This window comes from Onychostoma macrolepis, chromosome 25 (assembly GCF_012432095.1).
Source record: "Onychostoma macrolepis isolate SWU-2019 chromosome 25, ASM1243209v1, whole genome shotgun sequence".
NCBI lineage: Eukaryota > Metazoa > Chordata > Actinopteri > Cypriniformes > Cyprinidae > Onychostoma > Onychostoma macrolepis.
In genome coordinates this window covers 14,923,215-14,942,206 of record NC_081179.1, presented here as the reverse complement: position 1 = coordinate 14,942,206, position 18,992 = coordinate 14,923,215, and the positions used below count along the sequence as shown (strand labels likewise).

Sequence of the window (18,992 nt, the reverse complement as noted above, 5' to 3'; positions counted from 1 at the left end):
TTCATGTTTTAATAGCTACTTCAACGATAGTAACAGCTAACTGAAATAGTTTAACTTTCACACCCAAAAATAAATAGAAAAGAGGTTCAAAAAGATTTGCTTGAACAAAATATTTGTGGAAATGTTTTTTATTATTTACAATGTAGAAAAGGTTTGATGGCTCAACAGCCCCAGTTCAGGCAACATTTACACCAATTTTTCAATTAAAAAAAAAAAAAACATTTAGTGAACAATGTTCATTAATATTATAGAGAGAAAAAAGTTGGCACATGAGTTGACTATCACATCTTCATCAATGGAAAAAAAAAAAAAAGAGAGTTAGTTCACATATGAAGCATACTTTAAAGTGCAAAGGCGTGGACAACATAGAAGTCTCAAATGTGATTTTGGAAGCATGGCTGAAACTCTTGTTAACAGTGGTCTGTTGGTCTGATCTTTCTAGATGTATAAAAGATAAACTGATTTTGAAGCTTAGCTTTTAAAGCACTGTTAGCTGGATACACAGGTAAAGCACTCTTTAATATCACCCATGACAATGCAGAGCTCACTGTACAGCTGATGGTTTGCACACTTGACATACAAAAAAATGAACAGCTCTGAGAAAGTAAAGAAATGAAACAGTCCTTTAATATTGATTTCATAACATTTTAATTTACAGAAAAATCGTGCACAGGTGTCATGGTTGGAGTAATAAAAAAAGTAGAACAAAAAAATCTGTACGTTTAACCCTCACTGCATCTTTAAAATAACTTCCGGACATTAGAGGCCATTTTATTATTTTACAACAACCCATAAAGTACACCTTTAGACACAAGATGATGCATTTGAATTTAACAGCACAGAGTTGAATATGCGCTTATATAAAGAAACATTCGTTCAAGTTTGCCCGTTTAAATCCACTGAAGCTTAGCAAGTGGGACACAACACAATAGCACAGTTCAGTCCACCTCTGCCAGAGGCTCTTTTGTTTAGTGTTTTCAAGAGCGATGTTATGAACTCTCCATCTTTCTTTTCTTTAACAGTCTTTCCCTCCAGTCTTCAGGAAGTGCTTCAAAGTTAGCATTCTTCCCAGCCTTCCCTCTGCAAGTAGAGACAAAAATGACAAGCATTTGAACAATCTGTATTTTTCTCAAATGTATGCTGACAATCTTTGTAATAGCTTCTTTAAACTTACGATGAAAGCTGTTGTTGTTTCCATTCCTCAATGCGTCTGCTGTTGAGCTGATCTCTATCTTCATCACTGGAGCTCGACTTCTCCTCTTCATCTAGCTCTTTCTGAATGCTCTGCCACTTCTTTACCAGGGACGGCATCTTTGTCTTGCTCTTCTTTGTCTTTAAGACATAAAATGACGGTATTTAAACTATTTAATGTCTAAATTGATTCTTAATCTAATTTTATTTTAAAAGGAATAGAACCCAAAAACACCAAAAAACTAAACCAATACAAACCCATGAAACAAACCAAACACAAATCCCCCAACAATAATGCTAAACAATCCCCCAAAGCAAAAAACAAGCCAAATGAAAGAATAACAGCAAAACAAATCCAAAACCAAAAAAAATAAACAAAAAGAAAAAAAATAACCACACACAAACAGCCAAACAAAAAACAAAAGCAACAACAAAACCACAAGAACAAACCAAAAAAAAAAAAAAAGCACCCACCTTCTCTTTCTTTTGTTTCTTTGTTTTGTCTGTGAGTGCTTTGCTCATCGGTTCCAGGGCACTGGGAGGTTGTGGAGCAGGAGGTGGTGGTTGGGGCGGCAGGGCTGGCATTGGTGGGACTATGCTTTCTGTAGGCAGAGGAGGTGCAACTGCAGTTGTCATCCCCCAGTAAGCATTTCCAACTAGAAGTGGGGCTGTGAATGAACAAGAGGAACATGAGGAACAACACCTTTCCACAAAGGATGCTCTTTGAAAATACTGATGCGTGTAAAAGCAGTTTATTCTCACCAGCTGTGACAATGGGTTGAGTGTAAAGAATGGGGCTGCTGCCGATGGTGGCCATTTTGGGCAGCGGGACTGAGCCTGGGGCCTTGCGTTTCTGGGCTTTAGCTGCAAGTCCCAAAGATGCCGCTGCCTCAGCCGCCTGTGGAAAAGACATCAAAACATATAGCTTCACTATGCACTAAAGCATAATAAACGAAATAATCTCAAGACCAAAAAGTGACCTTGAACTCTTCTGTTCCAGGAGCTGGAGGTTCTGACTCCTCATCCTCCATCTCCACTTCCTCAATCTCTCCGTCATCCTCGATGGGTGGTGGAGGGGGCGGAGGAGGAGATTCAGGTGGTGGAGGGGGTGGTGGCGGTTGCTCTGTAGGTGGAGGGGGTGGATCCTCTGGAGGAAGTGGAGGCAATGGTGGCTGAGGAGGCTGGGGAGCCATCCAATAAGACTGCATATCTCCTAACGAAGTTCCTATTGAAAAAATAAATAAAATAATTAGTGCTGTCAAAATTAGCGCGTTAACGCAGGTGATTTGTTTTTCCAGTTTTACGGCATTAAAAATATTTAATGCAGTTAATGCGGGGCGAGGCTAGGGTTGGCCACCCCAACTGCTGCTAGTCTCTTTTTTCTTGCTTAGAAGTGTGTTCATTTAAACGCAAAATGAGGCGAGGAGACTTTTCAGATGTGCTCCACTTCGCCTCAGTGCCAGGCACTAGTCATACAAGCGTATTGCACGCACAAATACGACGGAGCGCGCTGTAGCCTGTATCATTTCATAATAAAGCAGCAATGAAACAATGAGCATGCTTGTGAGATCCGTGTCATGTTCAGCAGCAGCAGCTCTTAAAGTAAAAGCAGCCAAATAAACTAATAACCAGCTGCTGTGATGTCGGTTATCAATAACTCAAAAAAAAAAAAAATCTACTTTTGTAGCTTTAAGGATTTATCTATATTTAATTTAGAATTTAGTGTTATAACTTTATTCAATTTCAGTACATTTCCTTCTTGCTGAAGGGCACATGTAGCTAAATATGGCATTTATTATAATGGGTTTATGAAAATTGTTTTAAGTTCACTTAAATTAGAAATTTTTCTAGTAAATTTGGCCAACTATTTTGTGATTATGTCAAAGTGACAATAAATATACTCAGTATTTATAATTATTATTCTTACGAGATACAAGCTATTACTAATGTAATATTTCTCTATAAAGATAAAGTATTTAAGAAATGTATAAAAATTGAGAACTAATATACTGAAAACACCAGATCATGAGCTGTTTGCTTGTAAATGAACAGTGTTGCGCTTCACTATAAAACAGGCTGCACATTTATTTAATTAAACTCTCGCAGCCCTATTACCCTGACATTTTTGACATCAGGCCCCCAAAATTAATAAAATATATTTGCATTTAATTTTATTAAAGGCGTGGATGATTGTGATTTCACTTTTTTAACTTTAGTTAGTGTGTAATGTTGCTGTTTGAGCATAAACAATATCTGCAAAGTTACGATGCTGAAAGTTCAATGCAAACGGAGATATTGTCTTTTAAAATTATGGCAGTTTAATGCCTACAGTTAAAGGTGCTGTATGTAGGATTTTGACTCTACTAAAGCATAAAAATACCATAATATGTTTGCAGATATTTAAGAAACATGCTAAGTTAACATACTTGTTTATCTGAAAAACAATGCTACAGTCAATTATTCTCCTTTGAAAATGTGCATTCCTGCCCACTGCCAGTTTACCCAATTGTATTTCGGCACCGCGGGTTGCCAGTTGGTGGAAAACACAGCGTATTTAATTGTATTTATCATCATGTGCGCTCGTTCCTGTTAATGTCGTTGATCTGGCAACCTGCGTGTGCGTCAAGTCTGAGGAGGAGGGGCCGGGTGAAAATAACGGTCTCCAATATTTTGAATTTGGACTGCAATACCTAGTTCAACCACTCGGTGTCAATCCTACATACAGCACCTTTAAGGCTCGTAGGGACTACAACGAGTTACTTCCAGGGTTGGAGACGTCACAAACCCTGAAATTTACATAAACCCTACCCTCGGGAACATCCAACAAAGGAGGTGGGGCCATGTCGGCTGCTTTAGAGAAGAGGATGAGATGTTGCCATGCCGTCAAAACTATTCTATAAATATGAAAACGATTCTAATGGATTCACAAGTTTCAAAATCAATGTTCTAAAGCAGCCGTTCCTTATCCTGTTCCTCGTGTCCGTGTATGCTCTGCATCTCTTTCTCTCTCACATACAGATCATCAGTTCCTTCAGTGGAACTGCGTTCCAATTATTCACTTTATGTGTATAAACAGACAGATATTTTTCACATAGTTACGAGAAGTGTTAAACATGGACGCATGCAACGCAATCATGTATTCTGCTGTATTAAGGCTTTAATCCAGATAAAACCGTACATTAGAAGCTAACATAAGCAGTAGCATTTACAAATAACAGCGTATCTAAAAGTATGAGACAACAACAAACAAAACATACCATTAAGAGCCATTAAGTGTGCTTGCACAGGTTCTGCATGATCCTCTTCACTAAAATTCTCTGGGTCTCAATCGGGCTCAAACTGATAAGCAATATTAACGACGTCATTGTTTACAATACAACTGGACTACATGCCGCGGAGGTGAGGGGTGGGAAGTTTCTTCATGCGCACTAGACAGTTTAGCGAATCACAACACACTGGGCCAGCTAACCAATTTGAGTCCATCGCGTATTTTTAAGGGAGGGGCTTCATAAAACCAGGAAATCATCAGAGCGTTCATCAGACAAGGGAGAGAGCGGTGTAGAATAAAGGTAAATTATGTGAAAAATAATGTGTTTTTTTTTAACGAAGCATTAACATGTAAACACAGGCCTCAAGCCTAGAAAAAAAAGCAGTCAACCACCCCTTTAAATCAAAAACATATTCATCATGGAAAAGGTGTATTCAAGTCATTGTATGCATTCATTGAAACTTTAATTAATATTTAAAAGATGTCATAACTGACAACTTTTACCTGTTATAGCACCAGTGGTTTCTGCAGATGGTTGACTAGTGTCTCCAAGGCCAGAAGTGGGTGGTAGGGGCGGCTTGGCTTCCTCGTTGTCCTCCACGGCTGGAAACTCCCACTGGGAAGCGTTGGTCCTCTCGTTCACATAGAAGTACCGTCTGTGCTCTCTAGAGGTGGAGAAACAAACACACAGATGCGTCTTAGCAACTGTTCCCTCAACTGATTTCAAGGTCATGAGACCCTTGGAGAGTCAAAGGAAAGTGGGGCTCTAGTTCCCTAATGAGGGAATGTTGAACTGGGCTTCACTGGGAGCCCAGAGGAGAAGCCAGATTGGAAGGGGTGCACTGATAAAGAACCCACCTTATTCTCTAAGAAAAAAAAACATGGCAAAAAAAAGAGAAATTTCCAATCCTGAAAAGCTTAGACATTATTACAAATCACTTCGTCTCAATTGTCATGGCAATACTCACACTGACAGTGACAAAACCCCTCCGCTAGATGCCTTAAGGCAGGCATCTTCAACAGAGGGTAAAAGACAACATTTTTATTGAACAATCATCAATAGTGTGCATGGAAAAAATCCAGTAAAACAATGAAATAGATTGGTCTGACCTTCAGGCTCCGAGGGCAAGGCATCGTCTTCCTTTACTGATGCTTGTGACACGCTGCTTCCACGTGGTCACTCTGTGTCACTCATTTCTCCCATCATTTTGGGGGCAGTCCTGTAAAGTTCAAAGCTCTCGCACGCGCAACCACCTTCCTAACCCTTTAGACTGACTTTGAGGGGAGGAGATGGGGCCCAAATCTTTGGCAGTCAGGCTGGCTCTTTAGAGACGCTCCCTTATCAGGATTACCTTCTGTCTTTTTCCGTGCTCGTAAACACTCCCCAGTAATACAACCAAGTGCAAATCAGTCGCGCGTTTGTCATAGCAGCGGAGGCAGTGTCAATCGTCACATGAGGAGGGGGACTTTTAGGGAGGGGGAGTGATAAGGATGTGAAAGGTAAGGAGCGCGTACCTGTCCCAGTGGCAGGACCAGCCTTTGGGAGTGGCGTTAAGTTCGTAATGTTTTATGTGCTCAGCAGCTTCCTGCAGCCTGCGCCGGAGATAGTTTCCATTCAGGGCACCCTCTCGCCAATCTGCGATCCGCGTCTGGAGGAAGAGAAATGAGTCGAAAGGCCATTTCAATATGCATATCGGCAGAATAAATATAAACACACGTACATATATTTATATCATATATTTCTTTAGTTTAAATGCGTTTATACATAAACAAAAATACATAATTTAAAAATTTGTTTAAATGTTTTTTGTTAACATACACAACATCACACAATTATGGTCACAGTTTAGTTTGGGGACCAATTTTCAATTTTCTTAATTTGCTGCTTATTAATAGTTAGTAAGATAGTTAAGTTTGGGTTTGGGGTAAGTTTAAGGGATCTAAAATATGGTTGTGCAGAATAGGGGTGGGCGATATGGAAAAAATATATCACAATATTTTTAAGAAAAATCACGATTCACGATTTTATCACGATTCTTTGTCATGTTGGTTTTACTATTTTGCAAGTTGTCTAAGCATTACAGCCAAACAAATTTCCCTATTATAAAGACAAAACCTTTCAAGATAACAAAAGTATTAAAAAAAGAATGGTGGATATTTAGGCCAAAGTGGGCGAAGATAAAAATCTTTGTCATTATTTTATCTTTGTTATTAAAAAATGAGAACAAAGATACATATTACAAATACACATAATATATAAATAAAACAGTTACAATAGGTGTATTTAGCAGGAGCATTCAAGAAATGTAATCAACATAAAAATAAAACACTATATAGATTGATTCCTATTAAATCAACTGTGTTAACACACCTACAGCACATATTTTGAAAATATTTACATTTACTTACATGTATATATTTATATTCATATAAATTATATCACGTATAAATTTATTTAATATATAAACATAACATTTTTCTTAAATCTATACATGCATGCGTGTCTATTTATACTTAAGATATAAATATACACAGTACACTCACGTATATTATGTAAACAAAATTTTTTATTTTGGATGCGATTAATCATTTGACAGCACTAATTATGCTCCTACCTCCGTTTGCAGCAGCAGCAGCTGAAAGTTCGAGATGGCTTTCTTGTCAATTCCCAAAAACTCCATTTTGCTGGTGAGTGTGTTAGCAAGCTCTCCGATCTGAAACTAAAGGAGCCAAGACCAACAACTTTCAATGAAGTCTATCACATAACATTTCAAATTACCAGTAACTGTAACTTGCAGCTCATTTCCTCTAAATATTCCTTAAAGTAGTGTAACTAAGGGGTATACTTGAAGTTGTTTAAATACAATACCAAAAACGCTCCTCACTGCTCATTTTATTTCTGCAGTTGTGACATTTTTTGCACTGAAATTAGAAAAACAGCTAAAACGAGATTTAATTTTGATTTTAGGAAGTTAATACCATTATTCAGCAAAGATGCATTCATTAAAATGATCAAAAGTCACAGTAAAGACATTTGTTTCAAAAGACTTCCATTTCAAATAAATATTGTTCTTTTGAACTTACTATTTAATCAAAGAATCCTGTAAAAAAAAAAAAAAGTACCACTGTTTGCAAAAATATTAAGCATGTTTCTTGAGCACCAACTGATTTCTGAAAGATTAAGTCTTATATTTGAAGTTTCCACAACTGATTCTGTTTTTTTTTTTTTTTTTACTGTAACACTGCTTTGAAACAATTTGTATTTAATAAAGTGCTATAGAAATAAATGTGACTTGACTTTGCCATCACAGAAATAAATTAATATACATTAAAAGAGAACAATTATTTATTGGTTGCAATAATATTTCACAATATTACTGTTTTTACTGTATTTTTATTCAAATAAATCAATTAAATGCAGCCTTTGCGAGCATAAGATCAGTACAAAAGCAGAAATGTGTATTAAAGAAAAAATGGTCAATTTTGACTGCACTGAATTACCTTGAGGTCCTCTTCTTCCTTTTGAAGAGCTTTGGATACAGGCTTCTCCTTTTCATCTTCCTCTCCTTGCTTCTCAGCTGTTTTGGAATGTGCTTGAAACACAAAATGTTCAGTAAGTCATTAATTAATTCATTCATAATGTAAGAAACCTAATTTCTGTCAAATTAATTACATTTCTAAGCACTTCTATTACTACTGCCAATCTTTACCATTGTCTGAGTGCTCTGGAGTGGCCCATCCTGCCTTGTCTGAGCCCCGGCTGCTCGAATCAGGACTTGGCGCACGGAGAAAAGCCGTCTTCCATTTGTTCTTCTTCAAAAGCAAATTACGAGGCCCATCCTGACTTGCTTCAGAACAGGGGCTCGAACCACCGGCACTGCCGTCACCTTCCTCTAAGGCACGAAGCTCAGCCTGCAGGACAACAAACACTTTCAATACCAGCTTTTCACAAAAGAAACTGTACAGAAAGATTCATTCATTGACAATATTGGCTTAATCGGGCATGAAATCAGACTAAGATAATGACTGCATAATCAGAATATAGAAATATTAATATAATATAGAGACTAATGAGTAATGAAGCAACGCACTTTTTTCCTCTCTAGTGCTAGTTCTAGTTCCATGGTGTCCTCTTCTGCCTCCTCCTCTCTGTCAGAAGATTCTGCAGAGTGGTTTCTGCTGCGCTGGTTACTCTGGCTGTCCGTATCTCGGGGAGCCGGGGAGTCCAAAGATGGAGTGCCTTCGCCTTCTACCTCCTGGGCCATTTCTACGGTCTCCTCTATGGCCAGCGCCTTCTTTCTCCACTTCTCCTCTGCCTCCTTCACTTCCTCTGGGATAAGAGGAGCAAGGAGAGTAGCTGCCACACCTCGCCTCTCTTCTTCCTCGCTGGTCAAAGCCACAACACTCTCGATTACTTCCTGTGAGGATAGAGGATGCAGAATTATACTAATGACCAAAGTTGATTTCAAGTAGTTTTCCCATCTCATGCATTTTAGGGAGAAGTCAAAAAAATTCTTGCCTTCTTCTTGGTTTCTCTCTTAGATGCAGGAGCAGCAGCAGCAGCAACAACAACAGACTGCTGTTCAGTGTAACCACTGTGATGTGCTACACCATTGCCATTTACAGACGAACTGGGGAAAATAATATTCAAAATAAAATGCATTATATATATATATATAGTACACCAGAACATGATAATTTTAATACAATTGTAAACATAAAACTTACTATAAATCATAAATATTTTATATTTAAATATTAAAATATAATTATATAGTTTAAATTATGCAATTTGTGTAAAATATCAGCATAACAATTTGAGTAAAAAGTTTACAAGTTATAAATAATTGTTCATATTTTATTTATGTTATAAAAATGTATATACACAAATAAGATTTATATAATACGTATAAAACAGGAATATACAGTATATATTAGTGTTGTCACGGTACCAAAATTTCAGTATTCAGTACCGATACCAGTGAAAATCCACGGTTCTCGGTAGAGGTCGACCGATAGTGGATTTTAACGATACCGATAGCTAGGTTGGACCACACTGGCCGATACCGATTAATCAACCGATAGTTTTCAAAATGGATATTGAAAGAAAGCTAGTGCTTTACTATTTAAAAAGAAAAAAGCAGTAACAGTACTGAACCATACTTGGTAAATGAATAAAAATATTAATGTTATTTACTATATTGATCATTAAAGTTATTTCATAGTTTGCTAATGTTAAAAGAAGAAACTTTAAAATTTAAAAGTGTTGCCTATTAGTTGCTAATAGTGAATGTTGAAATGAACACACTAACAAGGAACAATACTTCTACAGTTTTCATTAATGCTACAAATGGACTCTTATTGTTAAGTATTACCATTTAATTTCAACAGTCATGCTTAAAGATGACCATCTTTAAATATCTACACAAGGCCATAGCATTCAAATTATACATATGGATATTGTATGTGTACTCACACTTTATTTGCTTCTATTTTTTAACACTTGATAATTATCTAATCAAATAAAAAAAAGTTAGTCACACACAAAAGCGCAGCGCTGCATCTAGGAGAACTCAGAGGTATCACACACACACCAGACGCTTTGCGTTCAGATCAAGTGGCGGTCTAAAACTATTTATTTAAATCACCAAACGGACATAATTGTTTGCTTCAAGAATGAACGATGTGGCATAAATGAGTTTGAAGTTAGGTGTTTAAAAAAAACAGAGCAAGCGGAAAGAGAACGCGCGATCTGTATTACAGCTCTATATGAAGCATACAGACTTTATTAGAGCCACAGAAAGACAAACGTTTTGCTGAAAAATGCACAATGCATAATTTATAGCCTAGGGTGAAGTCATTATACATTCACAACGATTTGGGACAAATATAATGTAATTTAATAGAAAACTATGTGAATGGCGCTCTGTTCCACGGCAGGCTTTTCTGTCGGCTGTATTTAAATGCGCGGCTGGAGTTTCCCACTCTGTGCAGCTCGCAGTGTCACGTGTCAAAATAAACAACACATGCTGTCAGTGATTTCCGCCTCTAGAGGCCACTCTCGTACTGTATAATGCCAGCGGACCCTTCTCAGCCACTCCAGCAATGGTTGCAAACCGGAAAACTATCGCATGGATTTTCGCCGATAACCGATAGTTGTGGCAATCAACTATCGGTGCCGATTAATCGGCAAAACCGATGAATCGGTCGACCTCTAGTTCTCGGTACCAATTTCGGTACCACATGCTAATTAAAAACACTATTTTTATGAATAGTCAAACAAAAATAAAATTTACAAAAATCAATGCCATTCTTCATACTTATTTAAATTGTGTTGCAAGTTTTAAGTAATAAAAGTATGAAAAACAGTAAAGTTTCACCCAAATTTAATTTGTCTTTTAATTAATGAAATTTAAACATTTTATTTTTTGGGTAAATAAAGGGGATTTACTATTAAAATTTTAATATTGAAGAAATATTGTGTGATTATTTCTTTAAAAATATATATATTTTTTATCAACAGTAGTAATAGTATCACATACATTCTACTAAATAATAGTAATATATTTTTGGCACAATGTCTTTAAGATAAACTTTTATTTTGACAGGTTGCCGTGAATACCTTTAAATTTCTGTGTGTAGCTATATGATATGAAGCTGGTTTTACTCAAATGGAACGGTAGAATACTCGTGAAGGGACTCTCAGAGCAGTTCTGTAGATGTTGTTTATGTATTTATGTCTTCATTGAGACGGCAGATGATGAAATCACCGCGAGCGTCGTGCGCTTCAGTGTAAAAAAAAAAAAAAAAAACGCGCGTCTCTGCCATTCATTCATTCATTCATTCATTCACACACACAGAGACTCGCAGAACATGCGGGATTCATATCTGAATCGACTTTTGCGGCTTAATATTTACAGATACTAGTCCATGTCGCCATTTTAATTAAAGTGTGACGACCTACTTTTGATTAATTCATCCAAACTTTGACAAGTTCCTTGACATTCCGTGCTAAACTGTAAACTCCGTTTTTATAACTGGATTCCGAGATTCCGTCCGCGTTTTCTGCATCGCGGAAATCATAGGTCCGTACGCGTCAAGAACCGGGTTGACCGGGTACTCGGTACCACCGGTACTTAAAAAAAACCTGGTACCGTGACGTTTTCATTTTTTTAGTACCGACTTGGTACCGAAGTACCGGGTCTTTTGACAACACTAGTATATATACACACATTTTATATATATATATATATATATATATATATATATATATATATATATATATATAAAACATTATAATATTTCTGTAAAATATCTTTTTTTTTTTAAATAAAATATCTTCTAAAAATCTAGTAAAAATCATTTAAGGGTGCTGTCACACTTGATTCGATTGCCTGGTCCAAACCCAAGTTCGATTGCTCCCCCCTCCCCCTGCCCCCGCTGGACTGTCTTCATATTATGTTATTTGGTTCCGAACCGCAGTTCGTTTGCGTCATCAAGCCAGCAGCTGTCTACCCCGTTGCTTAGTAACGACAGCGCAGGAGAAGGCAGCAAAATGCATAGTTGCTCTCTTTTTATTTTTAGATATTTCTGTTTTTGAACCATTGGTTTTGTTTCCAAAGCTTCAGTACATAACGGCACTTACGTCTGTCTTACGAATGTACTACAAAAGCTCTAAAGAACGCTGAAAGCGAACAGAAATGAGACAAAGCTCACTGTTTGCTGCGTGTCAGTCACGCTCATCAGGAAAGTGAGTGAAACACACACAAACCTACATTTATATCAAATAATATGTCATTAATATCATTTCACTTCCGTGATTTGGTACGATTGCGTTCACATCAGCAGCGAACCGTACCAGAGTTCACATGAACCGAACCTCAGACCACCCTTTTTAAGCGGACTCTGGTACGGTTCGCAGGTGCGCACCCGAGGTCGGAAGACAGCATTCACATCATCCAAACAAACCGAACTCTGACGTCAATCGAATCCGGTTGTGTACCAAAAGTGCTAGAGTGAAAGCACCCTAAAACTGACTGCCAGCAAAATGTCCCTTTTGTTGATCTCATATTCACAACTCACCTGCCCGTGTAATGTAGACTCTGCATCTGGTTTGCCAGGTAATGCGGGAGCTCCCAGGCCACCTCATTGGTCTGAGTGTTCCAGTAATAATAACAGCCAGTATTTTCATCCCACACTTCCTGCCAATCACCCATCTCTAACCCAGCTACAACACAAGACGACAAGTATTAACTTCCACATTCTTTCATTTAGTTTAAGAATTATACTATATACACAAAACAGAACCAGTCGACTAGAAAGCTCACCTCCTGCGAGAGAGTACTGTGTGTTGTATTGAAATTCTTGTGCGGGTCCGTTCTGATCATGAGTCTGCTGGTCTGGTTTGGGTTCGGGGCGAGGAGGAGTCGGGGCTGGTGCACTTGGCTCTGTCCCAGATTCACTTGTCTGGGTTGGTTGGGTCGTAATCGCATCAATTTCCTTTAGGAAAGACATTTGATAGCCAGGATCAAAATTACAAACAGATTTTTATATAAACTGTGCACAAATCGATACGTCTGGTCTTAAGTAGCCCATGACTTCACTCACCGCCATAAAATTGGCAAGTGTGCTGTCAATGTCTGTGGACTGGTTATGCTTTGCCTTCGTGGCAGTCGAGGTGTTTTCAGCTGCATCTTCTTCGTCACTGTCTTCATAAGCACCAAGCAGAGATAAACCCTCTACAGAGCAAATACAAGGTAAAACTGAATCAAATGTAGTACAATGACATTCTTTAAATTGTACAACAGCATATCTAAAAAAACAAATAAATAAACCACAAAAATATTACACAAACATCTTTGAGTGTAACAATAGCTTTTACACCAAAAATCTTGTGAGGCATATTTAGAACAGTAATCATTAGATAACATTAAAAGACTCTATTTTTATTTATTTAAATATTTACCAATGTATGATCACTTATACAATCAGGTCAGAACAAGTTTTTTTTTTTTTTAGATATTTTGCATAAATCTCTCACTGACTGATGTCATGCATCTATGTACATAAAATCACTTTTGTCAACTTATTTTGATGCGGCAAGCCGGCGACCTAAATATAAAGGCTCGTCTTTGACCTATGTATGTGAGTGTGCGTGTGTATATATATGTAGACACTATACTATAAAATAAATACATTTATATCAGTTTCCACAAAAATAAGCAAATAAATTAAACATTTAACGATAATTAAAAGTAATAAAAATATTAAGTATATATTTTAAGAATTCATATATATACACACACATTTGTTATTACTCTTTACGTAAATACAGTAACATATTATGTAGTGACAATCTGGCATAACTTACGTGTGGCCTTCACAGCTGGTGTCTTCATTACTACATTAACTTCTCGCTGACCATCTGTGTTACCCTCAGGTTCGTCTACAACGGGAAAAAGAGAGATTATAACGTTTTTAAAACATTTATAACGAAGTTATCCTTGTTGTTCCGGTGCGGGTGAGTTAACGTTAGCATGTTTGGCTAACGCTTTGTCTGAAGCCCAGTGCAGCTGTGCTGCTAACTCGAAACTGTGGCTTATAAATGACTTAAATTGCAAACAATTCGCTTAAATATATCAAAATAAATCGTTACTTGTCATTTCATGTTGTTTAGGTCATAATCAGTTTGACTAGCTACATCAGCACGCACATTTATCGGTTAATCTGTCCCGGTGGCTAATGCTAACGTTAAACCTGACAAACGGGGATTCAAAGGGTAAGAACTGAACCACACAATTTGTGTACGTTAAGTTTATTAAAACAAGTTCATTTATAGCAACAACGGAATCTTTTATTATGATTAGCCAAATATCACAAATGACTAATAAGTTTACTAAATAAACTCGTTTCGACTCGCTATAGAAGCGCGCGTTTCTCTTAAAATGGTTCGTCTTGCTCCAAATTTTACGGTTTACACGTCTACTGATGTCTTTCTCGCCCACCTTCGGATCCCGAGCCGACCCCGTCCTCTCTGGCCGCTCCCGTCGCTGCGCGGTTCGGTCCCGGTGGGGAGAGCTGTAATATGGTTCTCCTACCGGTGCCTGCACGAGTCTTCTTCCCCATCGCGACTGTTAATATCGGCGCTCCGCTCTCGATCACAGCCCTGCGTGGAACTGATCCGTTCTTGCTTTCCAAATGGCTGATGGACTTCTTGTCCTTCAAAATAAAAGTTCTTACGTAACGTCAGCGCTCTGTCTTTCTTCAAATCAAACAAATATATTCCTATAGATGTTGTAACAGTGGGATATGGAGAAAATGTATTTAATCCTAAGATCTTTGTTTATATCTTGTTGTTGCATAATTACGACGTATTTAAAGGAAAATAAGGACTTGGAATTTGTTGTGCTGTGTAAAAAATAGGCTATATATTATAAAAAGTTATATAAATTATTATTGTTGATGTTGTTATACATCATGACATGATATGATATATTTAAAATGATTTGTCGTATACTATTACTTTCTTAATAATAACAACATTGCTAATAATTTATAAAACTTCTCTTTGATATTAATTTTTCCACATTATTATTATTATTATATATTTCAGTGATTTGATTTGATCTTTTATATTTTGTGTGTAATAATAATACAAATAATAATTATAACTTGTTGTCAGTGATCTTAAGTTTTTTTTTTTTTTTTTAAATATGTTTCAATTATTCTTATAAATTTAAAAAAATGTTATTATTATTATAGTTTGTGGGATATATTGAAATTATTTTCACGTATGTACATTTACTATTATTTGTGACCCTGGACCACAAAACCAGTCATAAGTAGCAACAATACATTGTATGGGTCAAAATTATTTTTCCTTTATGCCAAAAGTCATTAGGATATTAAGCAAAGATCATGTTTCATGAAGATATTTTGTAAATTTCCTACCATAAATGTATCAAAACTTAATTTTTAAATGTTTGATTAGTGCTAAGAACTTAATTTGGACAACTTTAAAGGCGATTTTCTCAATATTTAGATTTTTTGCACCCCATTCCAGATTTGTAAATAGTTGTATCTCAGCCAAATATTGTCCGATCTTATTTTTAAATTGGACCCTTATGACTGGTTTTGTGGTCCAGGGTCACATTTAATGTTTTATGTTGCACTTATACTATTAAGTGCAGATCATGTATTTGTCAGGTTTATACTGTATATTTTTAATTCACAAGCCTGAAAATGTCATACCAAAATATCACCACCTCCCACACCTGATTTTGGGACTGTGGCACTGATTCTATTTTGTAAATATGCTAGCAAAATTAAAGCAAAATTTGATTGCTTATAATTATTTGTCATCCTTTGTTGACTTGTTCACACATTTTGAACCTGTGAATCCAGTGAAAAGAAAGCAGGAGCACTAGAGTATTATTAAAACCTATTAAGAGTCTTACATCAAAATGGAGACCCAAATCTGTTACAGGAAACCTGCATTATTTATGAACAGGGGCACATTGTTAGAATTCCACCATTTATCACTGACACGGCCAACCTCACTGAACAGATTCACTGAACGGACGTGGAAAACTTAGAAATCTGATTGAATTAACAAATCCCTGACTGAGATCTGAAAATACTTTCTACATATAAATTTTAACCATAAATTTCTACCATTTTTCTACCATAAATAATGTCACAATAAGAAAGAAAGAAAGAAAGCACTTTGGCTTGCTTCATTTATCAAGAAAATTGGTTACCTTTAATTACATAAGCATCTGTTACAAATAGACAGAAAAAATGATGTATGCATAAATTGCTATAAATATTTCATATTTTAATTCTTAAATATAAATATTTCAATTCTAATATATGTTCTAATTGTTTATTATGAATATCATTAAGTATATAATTACAATATTTAATTTCAAATCATTTCTATTCTACTTCAAAAACACTATATTTAATATAAAAATATAAAAGACAGCAGTGGCCTCAGTATTTCATCAGCCTTCTTCTGTAGTTTCAAAAACTCATAAGTATCATCAAGCTCTTTATAGCTGCTTGATCTGTGGTTCCTCACTGATCTTCTTCACTCGTTCTCTTCCAGTGAACCCTGTGCCTTCACACCTGCTTTGGCAACCTTTCCATCACCTTCATCCTCCTCATCATCAGAGCTGTCGGCCCAGCGGCCTACCCGCCTCACACCGTCAGCCACCATTGGTGCATTAACGCAAGGATTGTGGTCGTAGATGACGAGCTTCAAGCCTCTCAAGCAGGTGAGCGACGGAAACTGGCGAATGCGATTGCGGTCCACATCGATCACCTCCAAATAATGCATCTTCAGCAGCACGGGAGGGAAATCATTTAGCAAGTTCCCTGCTAACCAGATGCTGCGTAGCTCCTCCAGTCGCTCAAGCTCGGTCGGTAAGCTACGTAGCTGGTTGTAACCCAAATGGAGGGTCTTGATGTTGGGAAGCTCACATATTACTCGAGGGAACTTGGTGAAGCAGTTGGTCTCCAGCCACAAGGTTTTAAGCTCGGTGAGTTGCCGCAGTTCCTTCGGCAGCCTGTACAGGCGGTTATTACCGAGATAGAGGATGTTTAGCTGAACAAGGCTGCATACGACCAGAGGAAGCTCCTCGAAACAGTTGAAGTCCAAGGCTAGAAGCTGGAGCTTCTGCAGGTTTCGCAGTTCTGGAGGCAGGTTGCTCAGGTGGTTGTCGCTCAGGTAGAGTTTGATCAGTTCATCGAAGGCAGAAGCTCTGACTGGAAGGCGACGTAACTGCCGGCTACTCAGGTCTAGAGTACGATCAAGTGGCATCTCCTTCAAGTCGCCTACTAAGAAACGTTGACATTTCTCGGAGGGCACAAAGGCGACAGCACCTCGCACAACATTTCCCATCTTCTCGCTCCACATTCATGGTATCTTCAAAAACAAAATAAGGGTAAACTCTTAAAAATAAAGGTGCTTCACGATGCCATAGAAGAACCTTTTTTGTCTAAATGGTTCCATAAAGAACCTTTAACATCTGAATAATCTTTCTGTTTCACAAATGTTCTTTGTGGCAAAAGAAGGTTCTTCAGATTATAAAAAGGTAAGAAAGAGATGGTTCTTTAAAGAACCTTTGACTGAATGGTTCTTAATGGAACCAAAAATGGTTCTTCTATGGCATCGCTGTGAAGAACCTTTTAAGCACCTTTATTTTTAAGAGTGTACACTCTTAAAAACAAAGACTCCAACAGGAGGTTTTCACAGCAATCCCATTGATAAAAACATTTTGGTTCTCCAAAGAACATTCTAGTGACCAGTTCTTAATATAACCTTTTTTTCTTAGTGTGAAGAACATAAAAATCTAAAGAACCTTTTTCCACTATAAAGAACCTTTTGTGGAATGGAAAGGTTCAATGGACATTCAAGGTTCTTCACAGAACCATAAATGCCAATAAACACTCTTAAAAACAAAGGTGCTTCAAAAGGTTCTCCAAGCGATGCCATAGAAGAACCATTTTTGGTATCACAAAGAACCATTCAGTCAAAGGTTCTTTAAAGAACCATCTCTTCCTTACCTTTTTATAATCTGAAGAACCTTCTTTCATTACAAAGAACCTTTTGTGAAACAGAAAGGTTCTTCAGATGTTAAAGGTTCTTTATGGAACCATTTAGACAAAAAGGTTCTTCTATGGCATCGCGAAGCACCTTTATTTGTAAGAGTGAACGCGTATTTTTAAAAGTGTAGACCAGTCTTATGAATGGCACATTGAAAAGACAAGATAAAAACTTGAATGTTCCTTTCGTCTTACCAGGTTGCCGAAAACGTAGATCTTCATTTACCATCAAGCTTTTTTGTCACAAGGAATGAGACGATGGGCGACAGTGTGGTGTTTCATGCTCCTGTGTTCTGCTGACACCTCTGCCCTGCCAGTTGCAGAGAGCACCAGAGATGACATCCCACACGCTCCTCCCCATTCCGGATAAATGATTTCTTCCAGTGCTGGAAGGTGGAGCTGACCGGGAGCTGTGATAAGCCTAAAGTTATCGTGTGATTATGGAATTTGAGGGTCATCTGAGACCTTCTATTTAAGCACTTATCTCAGTCAGGACCCTCTACATAACAGAGACCACTTGAGTGCACCACCCCAAAGATAAGACTTGCCCAGTTATGGACAACCAACAGAGGCTGTCGATATGACATGGCATACCACAGTATTTCGTTTTAGAAAGTTATAGGGATAGGGAATATATAATATGAAAATATTATAATATATATACAATTTCTGAATTATATATATTTATTGTATATAGTAATATATATTATTTGTAGTCAAAGTTCAAATATATATTTCTCTTATAATATATTATAATTTTCTATATGCATTTCAGAATTTAATACATTACATTTTTTCTTTTTTTCTTCATTATGACATCAGGACAGTTTTATCATGCTGATATTTTTTCCTTATGCCGAAACAAACAAAATGTATAAATGAATAAAAAAATAATTCATATATTTATAATAAATGAAACAAAGAA

The 18,992-nt window shown here is 37.0% G+C and overlaps 2 protein-coding genes across 2 annotated transcripts; both read right to left on the bottom strand.

Moving 5' to 3' along the window:
• Positions 1 to 609: 609 nt before the first annotated feature.
• On the bottom strand, positions 610 to 14,658 carry fnbp4 (formin binding protein 4). The gene is made up of 17 exons (XM_058767727.1): positions 14,464 to 14,658; positions 13,830 to 13,904; positions 13,067 to 13,197; positions 12,787 to 12,958; positions 12,542 to 12,686; positions 8,979 to 9,090; positions 8,551 to 8,877; positions 8,170 to 8,371; positions 7,961 to 8,052; positions 7,075 to 7,179; positions 5,975 to 6,108; positions 4,964 to 5,124; positions 2,172 to 2,416; positions 1,954 to 2,089; positions 1,666 to 1,859; positions 1,175 to 1,332; positions 610 to 1,080 (listed from the first exon to the last, which is right to left on the bottom strand). Exons 1-17 carry the CDS (start codon positions 14,582 to 14,584, stop codon positions 990 to 992), a joined length of 2,601 nt encoding a protein of 866 aa, XP_058623710.1. The 5' UTR covers positions 14,585 to 14,658; the 3' UTR covers positions 610 to 989.
• Positions 14,659 to 16,190: 1,532 nt separating this feature from the next.
• lrrc10 (leucine rich repeat containing 10) lies at positions 16,191 to 18,431 on the bottom strand. The gene is made up of 2 exons (XM_058766623.1): positions 18,263 to 18,431; positions 16,191 to 17,387 (listed from the first exon to the last, which is right to left on the bottom strand). The coding sequence occupies exon 2, from the start codon at positions 17,376 to 17,378 to the stop codon at positions 16,551 to 16,553; it is 828 nt and encodes a 275-aa protein (XP_058622606.1). The 5' UTR covers positions 17,379 to 17,387; positions 18,263 to 18,431; the 3' UTR covers positions 16,191 to 16,550.
• Positions 18,432 to 18,992: the final 561 nt, after the last annotated feature.